Source organism: Periplaneta americana, chromosome 11, assembly GCF_040183065.1.
Source record: "Periplaneta americana isolate PAMFEO1 chromosome 11, P.americana_PAMFEO1_priV1, whole genome shotgun sequence".
In the NCBI taxonomy this organism is placed as follows: Eukaryota; Metazoa; Arthropoda; class Insecta; order Blattodea; family Blattidae; genus Periplaneta; species Periplaneta americana.
The window spans coordinates 36589406-36602169 of record NC_091127.1 but is presented as its reverse complement, the minus strand read 5'-3'; the positions used below and the strand labels follow the sequence as shown (position 1 = coordinate 36602169).

The 12764-nt window shown below is 34.3% G+C and overlaps 1 protein-coding gene across 7 annotated transcripts in view; it reads left to right on the top strand.

Annotated features, from left to right (window-relative positions):
- The first annotated feature begins 417 nt into the window (after nucleotides 1-417).
- The window catches only part of LOC138708928 (ankyrin repeat domain-containing protein 1-like), a 91719-nt gene continuing 79372 nt past the window's right edge, over nucleotides 418-12764 (top strand). For 3 of the 7 annotated variants that reach the window (XM_069839293.1, XM_069839294.1, XM_069839292.1), the window contains exons 1-2: nucleotides 423-591; nucleotides 9256-9831. In XM_069839293.1, coding sequence (XP_069695394.1) covers nucleotides 472-591; nucleotides 9256-9831 — 696 coding nt within the window. In that variant the 5' untranslated portion in view covers nucleotides 423-471. Of the gene's footprint in view, nucleotides 592-9255; nucleotides 9832-11325; nucleotides 11593-12764 lie in introns of those variants that run through there. The other 4 variants (XM_069839297.1, XM_069839296.1, XM_069839295.1 and 1 more) reach the window with 3 other exon arrangements.

Below are 12764 nucleotides of genomic sequence, written 5' to 3'. Positions count from 1 at the left end.
TATCTTTTAACAAAAAATATGTTTAATTTTGTTGACCAGTATAATTACTGAAACTGATTAAAATATAAATTTCCAAACTTTCAGCTACATGCTCTATATCAAAATATTACAATAAACACACAGATAACATAAATACAACCACAGACATCCAACCGCTAAATGACTATGCGAGATGATGTAAACAACTCGTGTGGAGATACTTCAGATTGGAAGCTGTGCTGTGTTTCAATATTGCACTGAGATGCGTTTCTAATGTAGGGAATTTAGGAACAGTTACTTGTGAATAATATAGGCTACACGGAATAAATCATGATTTTTTGATGATGAAGAAAAATAATTTTGTTCAACCAGATTCGTAATTTGATCCACTGTGCACCGTAATGATTATGATGACTTTCAGGACAATGTACAATTCGCGTAATAAAAGAAGCAAGCTTGAGGAAAACAGAGTAATATTTATTTTGTTTCCTAATGATCGCCGAGAATTTGTTATCTCTACAAACTGACCCATGTGTGATCTTTCTGTCCTTGCTAACATTACTGCAATCACTCAATTCAGTGTTTATGAACTTAACAAGGCAGCTAGACGAGGTAAGTTTATTCATATTGTACTGATGTAATTTAAAGTAGCCTAAGAGAGATATGAAAGTATAGATACAGTGACTCTAATAAACATTCGGTTTTCTCATAGTTTTATCTCTGGAGCCTAATTTAGCAGACAAAATTTAAAATATAGCGTTAATTCGTTCCAAAACATGTATTTCTATATCTAGTACAATATAAAAATAATCATACATGCCTTGAATGTATTAAAAACGAAGTAACATCAGTTAAGTGAAAGAGTGAGAGTAAGGCATCCGCCATAAACATTCGGTTTCAACCCTTCCACCAGCACTACTAACTTGTAAGACTCGGTACGCAATCAGTATTACGAAGATCACTCATCTGATCAGTTGTGTATTGCTTGTGTTTACTGCTAGTTAAAGAGAATGGGTAGGAAAAGTGAAAATACCACATTTGAACAACGACAGCTTTGCATATTTCATCATGCAAAAGGGCGTAAATATACAGAGATTATTGAAATTGTGAATATCCCCAAGAGTATAATTACTGTCGGTAATATAATACGGAGGTATAAAAATAACGACAAGGTTGAATTGATAGCACCACCAGGGCGCCCAAAAGAATTAAGTGAAAAAGAAGAACGTGCTATAATCAGAAAGGTAAAAAAAAAGAAGCGACATTAAGTGCAGCACACATTAGAGCAGAAGATCACGAGGATTGGAATAAAAATATCAGTCCATCGACAGTAAGGAGGACGCTTAAAAATGCAGGTTACAACGGAAGAGTGGCCAGGAAAAAACCGTTGGTGAATAAAGTAAACAGAAAGAGGAGGCTGCATTTTGCAAGGGACCATATTGGGAAGGAAGACAATTAGTGGAATGATGCCATTTTTGCAGACCATCTGATGGACGAACAATTGTGTGGCGCAAACCAAATACAGAACTGCAGAAAAACAATCTCCTACCAACTGTGAAACATGGAGGTGGCAGTGTGCTCGTGTGGGGTTGCATTTCTGCAGCTGGTGTGGGAAATTAGTGTTTATAGACGGCATCATGGATAGCAAACAGTATCTACGTAAATTGAAAGGACATTTGCGACAAAGTGCAGAGAAACTAGAGATACACGACACATTTCAATATTATCAAGACAATGATCCCAAACACAAAGCTTATGATGTGTGGTCTTGGTTATTATTTAATTGTCCTAAAGTGACTCAAACACCGGCACAATCCCCGGATTTGAATCCAATTGAAAATACTAGACAGCAGGCTGCATGCAACACTACTTTCCTCAGTTCAGGAACTGAAAAGAAGATTAAAGGAAGAATTGGGGAAAATTAGTTCCAACTGCACAAAGAAGATCATGTCGAGTATGCCAAGGCGTTTGAACGCTGTTTTGCGCCAGAAGGGCTATCCAGCTAAATACTGATTAAAGGTACATAAGAACAGCATCAAAGAAAGGCAAAAAACCGAATGTTTATGACGGCCTATAAAGTTCCCCATTTTCAAATATGATTTTTTAAATATTTAGTTAACAATGTAAATATAAGTTTTTCTTTGTTTTTTGTAAATTATATTCAGTTTAAATATCCCCACATGAAACAATCGTGATAAAGTATTATATTATGTCTAGCATTTGAAAGAGAAATAAAAGTACATGAAAACCGAATGTTTATGACAGTCACCGTATATATTAGGAATAAAATTTTCCGTTTTGAAACAGTAGGCCTGTACCGTACTCTTCAATCGTACTAATTACACTGACATGTTACTTGTAATAGTAATATGCGCTACAAGAGCGGTATGTTGATGTTTTCATGTTCGAGGAAAAGATTGAAAAAGCGAAACGTAGTTGAGCTTTTTTAATTTCCGAGAACATGAAAACAAACATACCGCTCGTGTATCGTACATTATTTTGTGCAAAGATCGTTTATTACATACCTGAAAGAGGAATTTCTAATTAGTTGCAATGAAATCTCCATCTTGGTTTCTGTTCAATGACGGCAATTTTGGAAAACAAAAATATCTCTTCAACATTGTTGCTATAAAATGTTTTCTGTGTTTACTATATTCCAGCAGGCCGTGATATACGTCTGTCTTTTTTTCCCCCAGTCTATAAATGCGAACGTAAAACAAACGGTAAGGTTATGTAATGATTTATTTTTCATTTTAATATTTTAACAATATTATTTATATAACATATTGCAGTAATAACATCGACATCTGGAATCTCGTTGATTTTTTCACGGCTTCCTTAATGTTACTTGCATTACAAATTCAGTAACTTTTGTGGTGTTGTAGAGTTTACTTAATTTTTGCAAATATTTAAAAACAATAATTAGCAGTGCAATTTAGGTGAAATTGCAGTGGTAAGTTTCCAATTTATAATTATTACTATGTTAAACGTCTCTAAAAATAATATGTTAAAAGCCTAAAGCAGTAAAATGAATGTCGCGCTTAAGCGGTAAGAAGAGGGAAATTGTTATGTGTGTTACGTTGGGAATACTGAATGTGGTATTTCACACTTACCGCGTATTGGTTTTGTGCGAAAAGCAAGCAAATACGCACGATCTTGCACAAATATCTATACGTATTGCTACAGTATATGTACTTTTTATTTCTCATTGTTCGATATAGCCTACGTTGTTATTTAGTCCTATCCGAAGACAGGTCTGAACTGAGAGGATAAAAAAGAGGTCTGAGCTTTACAAGTGATGCCAACATGGCACCGCCTATGAGCAAATATACTAGGAGATAATGGGGTAGAGTGGCCAGTTCCTTTCCCCCTCTATTGTATGCACCGCTGACTAGTAACAATTTCGGGACAGAAGAAGATATCAGATAATAGACAAAAAAAAATAATGGATCACATTTTAAGCAAATCGCCATTGTGGGTGTTTGTTTGTTTTTTTTTTTTTCAAATAAATATACACTAATTTATAATAAAATGACTGACTACAGTTAGTGTGCATTAGTTCCTTATGAACTGACTCGTAAATACTGAGTCTGAAAATAAATAAATAAAATAAATAAACAAATAAAGTCACATTACATAGATTTTAACTCAACAATTGCACAAACATCCCACAGATGTAAGTAAATAATTGTTCCATTGAGCCATTCGTCGTATTTTTATACGGTTTTCTTCTTATGTAATGCTAGTCATCTGACCTTGAATTAATTGTTGCTTCACCACAGATAGTGTATGCTTCAAATATTTTTGTTGATATTCGTTCCTACAATTTATCAAGAAGATATTTTTCCATACATTCAAGTTTTTTTGTCAAAATTTCCTTCCTCTGAGGCGTCAATTATAGCGAAAATATAGTTTCGACATGTGGTTGTGGCAGCTAAAGATCCTGAAAGGGAAACCCATCAATAATTTCATTTTTGTATTTTTCAGGAAACTACACTTATTATAGAAAAAATATATATGAGAAATACATTTTCACCATTCCGCGGTTGCTATTGTATGAACTATCTTCTCAGATAAGTGTACTTTATTCTAAAGTGAATTAGAATACTTATAAAAAACTTAGAAGTATAACGAAACACTGACAATTTTCATGTTATACTCAAACTATTCTCAACGGCAAATCTTCTGCATATGGCAAGAACCAATAAAAGATAGCTACGGCGTTGTAATATCGCTGGCCTGTGCGAGAGAGTAACAGCTGTTAGAGAAAGATGGCGATACCGCAGCGAGAGGAGGAGATAACCAATTTTCGGCTTCCTTAACATTTATCATGTCATAGCCCCTATGATAGTGAATCAACAGCGCTATAATTTTTATAATAGATAGATGAATGTCTAAGGAAAGCATAGAAAAAAATTCGAAATCGAAATCATCTTTGAAAAGGGAGAGAAAAAAAATAGTAGCTTCGAAGTAATCTGTTTAGAATAGACATTTACACCTTCAAAAGTTGGTAAGCGGCAAACCTTATTAATTTTCACTTTAGATGGGGGTTCAAATCGAGAGCAATGTTGAGAAAGAGTGGAAATTGCTTTTAAAAGTTGACGCTATTCAAAATCTTTACTGGTTTCCGAGTTACGGCAAGTTAAAGGAGCTTTTTCGCTTGGCAAAAGACTCAAGATTGAACCTTTTGTCTGTTAACAGAGAAAGAACGCTGGGATTAAAAAAAGAAAACTTTTAAACTCTGAATATCAATATTGTCATGCGTGACTGTTACCGTAAAACACAACCTTTTGTCTCTCTTTTACCAATACTACAGGGACATCATTTTATTTTTATTAACATTTCTAATATTAACCTGACTATACCTTTGGATTAACCGTTGATAATCGGAAATACCGTTTGCTGCTCCTTTCCACGACTAGAGTTCGATGATAGACTACTGGCGTAAAATACAAACAAATCACTTTACAAGGTAGGCCTATAGGAGGGAAGAAAAGTAGTTCATCCATTTACGTAAAGTAGGAAATATCGCGGCCCGTGAGGCGTGGGTCGTGTAAATGAACCTAAAAAAGGGAGAGGATAAACTACGGGAAAGAAAGAAGAAGGAAATATGGCGATTTTGAGTTTGATCATTTTCTTTAGGCTTTTCCTTAATCAAAATGCAGTACTGTATTAACAATAAGTGTTTTTACTCACGAACTGACGTGTACATTATACTGTCTACAGCACATTAGCGTACAATATAGAGACTGAAGTTAAATTGAAAAATAATCATAATGTGGATATTTGAACACAATTTTGAAAATGGTGGCCGTTCATTTCGATACAGACTTCAGTTCTTTTTTGCATATTATCGTACTATAGACTATTGTACCTAATTCCAATTACCAGTTTCGTCCTTCGTACTAGTAACTCATATTGAAATAATTCTGTACCTAATCTATAAAAGAGTGCCTTACGTACTGCAAATTCAATCTTCTCTTCTGCCCGATCCGAAAAGATAAAATTACTCAGACATGTGGTTTTGACGCAGGGTCGTAGAAAGGTGGAGAAATCACGTAACAATTAATTTACGAGGCCCTTTTATTTAAGTTATTTTAAACAGTTGTATATTATTACGTAGACGTCCAATTCGTAACAGAAATTAATGTTTTCAGAAAAGAGCTAAGACAGCCCAGCCACTAGTCTTTACAAACGGGCGAGCAGAAGGGGTGGGGGAAATCGGGATGCGACATAGGCAAACGGACAACAGTAGCTGTGCGAAAATATGATTCAATATTGAAAGCTCTTTCGTTGCTAGAAAACGCGAACATATTTCTGAAACGTACTTTACTCACTAACTCAGTACTGTTTGTGTTTACTATGATCGTAAGGCGACTTTGACTGTATACGCTTGGTTCTGTGTGGAGAACGGTTCGAAGTTTACTAGTAGAGGGGGTGGGAGTAAAGTACATTCAAAAACTCAGGTACAATAAAAATTGAAGTAAAAATAAAATGATGTCCCTGTAGTTGCTTTACTCAACGGGATGGTGCAGCAGAAATATTTCTTCGCATGAACGAGAAATGATTAATTTATTGTTGAACATATAAGAAACAAAGAACATAAACGATAGCGCTCTTTTTCTAGCGCTATAAATTGTACAGAGAGAACGGTTTGACATAAAATTATGTTTTTTTTTTTTCGGGTATACTTAGAAATTAATTTTCTTCACACCTGGTAAGATACTGAATTTCAGAATTAAATAAATGCTCGACCATCAACGTCTCCTTTAATAGCAATACTCCTTTATTAGGCAACGTTGTGCTGCTCTGATTCGCGGTAGTCGTGAAGCCGTTGAAGGTCATGGAAGATATTTGCCTTGGACAATAGCAAAATATCTGTGGAATTTCTATGCCTTATATTTATCTAAATTTAATGTTATTATTATTATTAATTTATTATCAATTTGTCAAGTGCATATCTTTACAATATTACTCATATTATTCCAGGCTTCATTTTTTAATTAACTCGCTGATCTAATTTTAATAATTATTTGTCCATTTATTTGTTGCATTTGGTCAATTGATTAATGTAGACTATTCCATTAGTTCAATTATCTCATTGTACTAATTTTATAATTATTTATGCTCTTCTACTCTGTTGCATTTGATCAATTATTAATGTAGACTATTATATTGTTTGTATTTCATCTCATTGCCATTTTCTATCATTCATTCTCATCATCATTTGTTGTTTTGTTCTGTTTTGTATCGTGCTAAACTGTAATTGGCCTTGTGCTGTTGTTTTGCACGTTAATATTCTAAATAAATAAATAAATAAATAAATAAATAAATAAATAAATAAATAAATAAATAAATAACTAAGGAAGTAAGTAAAGTAAGTAAGTAAAGTAAGTAAGTAATTAAGTAAGTAAGGTAAGTAAGTAAATAAATACATAAATAAATAAATAAATAAATTATTGTTATTATTATAAAACTGTAATGTAGGGGCCATTAATATACCGGTACCCTGTTCTGAAAAAACCATACCAAAATCTTGGTAGGCTATATTTCAACTCAAACAAAAACTACAACAGTGTTTGTGTAGAGCAGTCTCGAAACGCGTCGAGAGATAACACGACCAGCACTCTCAGCAAACGCTAAATTTAGACTGGTAGCTCGGCGTGGCACAAAGCTCTTGCACAGATATATCATTGTATTTCAGTTCGTAGACCCTTTACCTGTAATATGCATGCGTTGTTGTTGAGAAATGGTAAATTTCACAAAATGGAATTTTGGCTTGCTTTTCGCTGAAAATACCCAACTGTGCGGCGTAGTTCAGGCGGTAGCGCATTTGCTTTGCTGGCCCAGAGTTGCGCTCGGACGTTCGGTCGATTTCCACTTGAGCTGATTACTTGGTTTGGTTTCTCCAAGGCTTTCCCCAACCGTAAAGCGAATGTCAGGTAACTTATGGCGAATTATCGGTCTCATCTCGCTATCACTAATTCTATCGACGCTAAATAACCCAGTAGTACATATAGCGTCGTTAAATAACCAAGCTAAAAATCGCAATTAGATTTTATGTTACATAGTTCGATCGGTATTGCAGGTATATATTATACTAACAATTATTTAATTTATTATTATTATTATTATTATTATTATTATTATTATTATTATTATTATTATTATTACTCCTCAAAGTAGAGTTTGCAGTGATTTAATAGTTTAAATTAAATGTCCAACTACAATATGAATACCACATACAGATTTTGGTTTAACATATTATGCATATGAATATTAAACTGAAAATCATTGACACAGATTCCCTCTGCTATCCGATCCGTTCGCATCAACGGCCTGTGTCTTTAATATTTAAACATAACAGTGTCGCCAACATCTAATTACTGACTAGCTCACCAAAATGGCTAATATAGTAATGTGGCTACTTTGTCTCCGACAAACTAAATTGGCTATAAAAATATAATTTTATACTTCAATAATAATAATAATAATAATAATAATAATAATAATAATAATAATAATAATAATAATAATAATAATAATAATAATCTCGATGTAATGGGACTGGCAAATTCTGTAAATAATGGGTATTGTGCAGTAAACCATTATTGTTTATTTTTTAGACGTACAATAAAAAAAATGGAGCAATATTGTTAAATAAAATGTAAATTTAACATAATGTTCTATAATGAGATTGAAAGTTTGTATTTGCTGCTCATTTTATGTAAACAACAGTTGTTCTGGTCCGCCTACATTAGAACAGAGCATCTGTTTTGTACTGGTATATCTATACCCGCTTGAGCTGTACTGTGTACTTGTAAACTCCCTTCTCCCCATTCAGCAGCGTTGCCAAACGTCTAATAATGTAAACTTTAATAATTAGTTAAATATTGCAATTATAAAAAAAATTGTGAGGACATTTTTTCTTCCTTATGACATGAATAATCATCAGTTAAAATAATGGCACTTATACCCTTCAAAGCCTGTATATTTGTATTTATTTGTATCTAAATAAACACCGAAATTGCATTTTTTTATTATCATATACAGTATATTTTTTTCTGGAACTATTGCAGTCACAAACTTGACATTTTAATCATTTTACATATTTTAGAAATTGCAACTTTTTTCGAATCATAGAAAAAGAATATTATATAACTGATGTATTGGATCACATGGATATTTTAATTTTATGAAACTTAGGAAATGTTATTAATATATTCTTTAAGCACAAATATATTTACATAAATATGCATTGGCCTCCATGTATTGTGAGTCCCTATCACCTCGGCATGGCGTGTCCTCAGGTTGCGGATAGAGGAGACGGCCTCCAGATATGGAGGGTAGCTGCGAATATATTGAATAAGCAGTCGTGGACAGCCGATAAGGGTTGGTCCTCCAGCTTGGGGGGTGGGCGAAGGGCTAACAACCCATCACCGTAAAAAACAGCTTGTTACGAATCCATACAATAAAAACCTTTGGGGAGGCCGAGACGTAGATTGGAGGATAATATTAAAATGGATTTGAGGGAGGTGGAATATGATGACAGAGACTGGATTAATCTTGCACAGGATAGGGACCGATGGCGAGCTTATGTGAGGGCGGCAATGAACCTCCGGCCATTTGTAAGTAAATACGTATGTATTGGCCTAGTTACCTGTAAGCTACGTACAATTCTTCTTATTTGATGTAATTAAAAGGCAAGAAATTGACGAGAAAATTCTATATGCCTCTACACTTTCCTCATACATTTAACCACGTTTTTTGTTATAGGAATTTTCTGATATGGAAACAACAACACCCAATTTAGTAAACACATTTCAAAATCCGCTTAATGTGCATCTAGCCCTGAGCCATATTCTTACGCTGGTCACAATGAATCATGACGATGAAAATGAGAGAATAAACTTGCTCGCAACGCAACATAATACAAGATATGAGGATTACCAAAAGGTGAAGAAAATATGGAAACAGAGAGAGGAGGACCTGGAGAAAGAGTTAGGTGGGCTAACGACCTATAAAGATTGGTGTTCAAGAAATATGAGTCTCTTGGAACAGGAAATAAGGAAGTGTAACGAGACGGCGTCACGGTTACATACAACTGCAGAGAAATATGACGATTTAAAGAATGAAGTGTCCAAATATAAAACAGATATTGCACTTGTAAGTCTAAATCTATCGCACTGTGAATTAAGAGAAGAAACTCTAAGAAACGAACGAGCTGAAGCTAAGAAGAAATTAGAAGACTCTGAATCGGATGTTGCATTATTGCAGCAGGATTTGCAAGACGAAAGAAAGTCATTAGCAGAGGAAATGAAGAAGTGTTCGGAAATGAAGGCGAATTATACAGTAAGTTATTTTATTTTAATACTCTCATTATGTTTCGATGATAATATCAGATTAATTGTTATAAACAGAGACCGGAACTTTGGCAGAATGCCTTTTTAAATGTGTTTTTTTTTAATTTTATTTCAGTAGGTTATTTTACGACGCTTTATCAACATCTCTGGTTATTTAGCGTCTGAATGAGATGAAGATGATAATGCCGGTGAAATGAATCGGGGTCCAACACCGAAAGTTACCCAGCATTTGCTCATGTAGGGTTGAGGGAAATCCCCGGAAAAAACCTCAACTAGGTAACTTGCCCCGACCGGGAATCGAACCCGGACCACGTGGTTTCGCGGCCAGACGCACTAACCGTTACTCCACAGGTGTGGACTTTAAATGTGTTAAATCTATCTTAATTTTGAAAGTAAATCTGTACGAATTATACCTTTGTGATTGAAACATCACAGTTTTATGTTGCCCTTTTCTGCCTTTTTAAATATATATGCCTAATTTACAAAATAAATGGTTTTTTTGCTTTTATTTGATTGTTTATCTATTATTTATTAATTTATTATTAAAAATTGCCTACAGGAATATTTTAATTTATTTCTGTAACCGCTACAATGAAAGTGACTTCACCGAATGTATATTATTGTCTTTAAGTCAGTTTATAGTCTCTTTGCAACAATGAGTGCTGCCGTGCAAAAATGTGTAACAGTAAGCGTTTTAATTATCGCTTGTGTTTATTTGACAAGGCAACAATGAGTGCGGGTCTAACGTTATTTCTAAAGGTTATTTTTCTTTCAGTTTTCATTGCGACGTTGTTGTAGCTAGCTAAAATAATATATTTTCATATCGGAACATGTCAGTACAACCAAACACAAAAATGCACAATTACTGTTGGAAGCAAAGAAATCTTTTCTTTGCTTCCAACAGTAATTGCAACATCGAGTCGAAAATCTCAATTTGCATTCGACTTATGTGAAGCTTTTCTTGCCGCCGAAATCCCTTTGTGGAAAGTGCAAGGTTGTGGCTCTAGTGCAAGATTTTTGTAATTGCCTTTTATTGCGTATTTTAGCTATTTATAATGCCTTTTTGCATGCCTATTTTAGCTATTTATGATGCCTTTTTGTCTGCCTATTTTAAAGATTCATAATGCCTAAACTTCCGGTCTCTGGTTATAAATGTTAGTTAGTTTTTCATTATACATGTAAGTAGCATAAGAAGAAAATATTGTGATGAGAAAAGTCCATTTGGCACTTTTTCAGCCTCTCTGTTACCAATCGAAAATGCCCCCACCCCCAGTGTGTCTGTCCTGTACAAGATTGATCCTGAATTAGTGCAAGAAATTCTTCACTACACGAGTCAATTTTTGCGAAAATAATACACATGGAATGTAATGATTCATATTGGATATTTAATGGGCATTTATTTTTAAGTAACACAACATGTCGATTTATCAAAAGATTGTGTTAATAATTTTCATGAATAAACTTTCTTACATGAAAATAAGTAAAAAATGAAGTGATATAGACGATTTGTCTACAAAATCGTTCCTTTCAGTCAAATTAAGTATCACATACAGCATTATGCCCCAGAAGAAAACTTTACGTTGCAACATGTTATCTTCCCTGCACGACATCTATACCTTCCCATCCTCATGCCAGTTTGGGGTTGTAAAGACAGCCCTGTGCTGCCACTATAGCTGCTTGCGTCGTTCGAGGTTGATGTTTCGCTTCTGTGATGCTGTCCCAACGTTTGGCTGTCTACATATTTGAATTGGTATGTGTTTTATCTTATAGTTACTCGTAAATTATGTTTTATGGGGATTATTATTGGTAACTGTTACCTCGGGAGAACGTTTATTATGTTACATTTAGTTAGGTCCATTGTATATTAAAATGGAATGAAGTTATGCAATAGGAACCCACAAAATCACGATTTTTTTTTAGATAATGTTACCAGGAATTAGGGGAAAGAACATTACACATTACGCAAAAATGACGTAACTCATCTCCTGATACGACTGTGGAAAAAAATCTGTTTCAAAATTTTGGTAGGCCTAAATTAATTTTATAACATAAGGAAAGATTTGAATTTAAATATGTCTGTTACTACTCTCTGTGGGTTGTATCCCTTTTGCATAACTACGTCCAATTCATGTATTTATTTTCAGAAGATTGATAAATGGGCAACTTACTAGTGTTATATGTTTGTTATGTATTATGTATTATATATTCATTTTCATTTTTTATACGTTTATTGATTTCATGCTAGTCGGTATTAAATAACAGTGTCTATTATTATTGTTACATTGTTGTAATTTGCGATTATCTATTACTTGTTATTATATATTTATTTATTTAATCTGACAGGATTAAGGCCATAAGGCCTTCTCTTCCATCCTACCAGATAGCACATATAAATACGAAAAAGAAATACAGACGCTGATGAAAATAATACAAATTAAATTAAAGCCCTATAGAGGGTCAACAGGGTCGTGGTTTTCCTAAGGCGCTAAGACAAATGTCGGGATGAGCCCTAAAAGAAATGGGCCACGGACCTGCACTCATATCCCCATGAATCTCCCTAATTAACTCTAAATTAATTACCTTCCCCATATGTATTCCCCTTTATTGTAAACGACGTATGCCCTAGTTCAGAACATATAAATTGTCTATTAAATATACGAGGTCGCTCAATTAGTCGCAAATTCAAAGGACAGGGACCTCTCAAATTGCAGATTTAGATTTCACGGCGCTTCTTCCGACGGCCTTCACATGCTTTGTCATCGAACAACAGATGACAGCGTCTTGCCATCCTAACGGCAAACACCAGCCAGCTCTTCCTCTTCCCGTTCCGTGATCACTTGATCAAATCTCAGTCCCCCTCGCGTATGTGGTACCTAAGAGGTTACGTCCAATTTCGGCTTCCCCTTCAAAATTTTCTAGAGT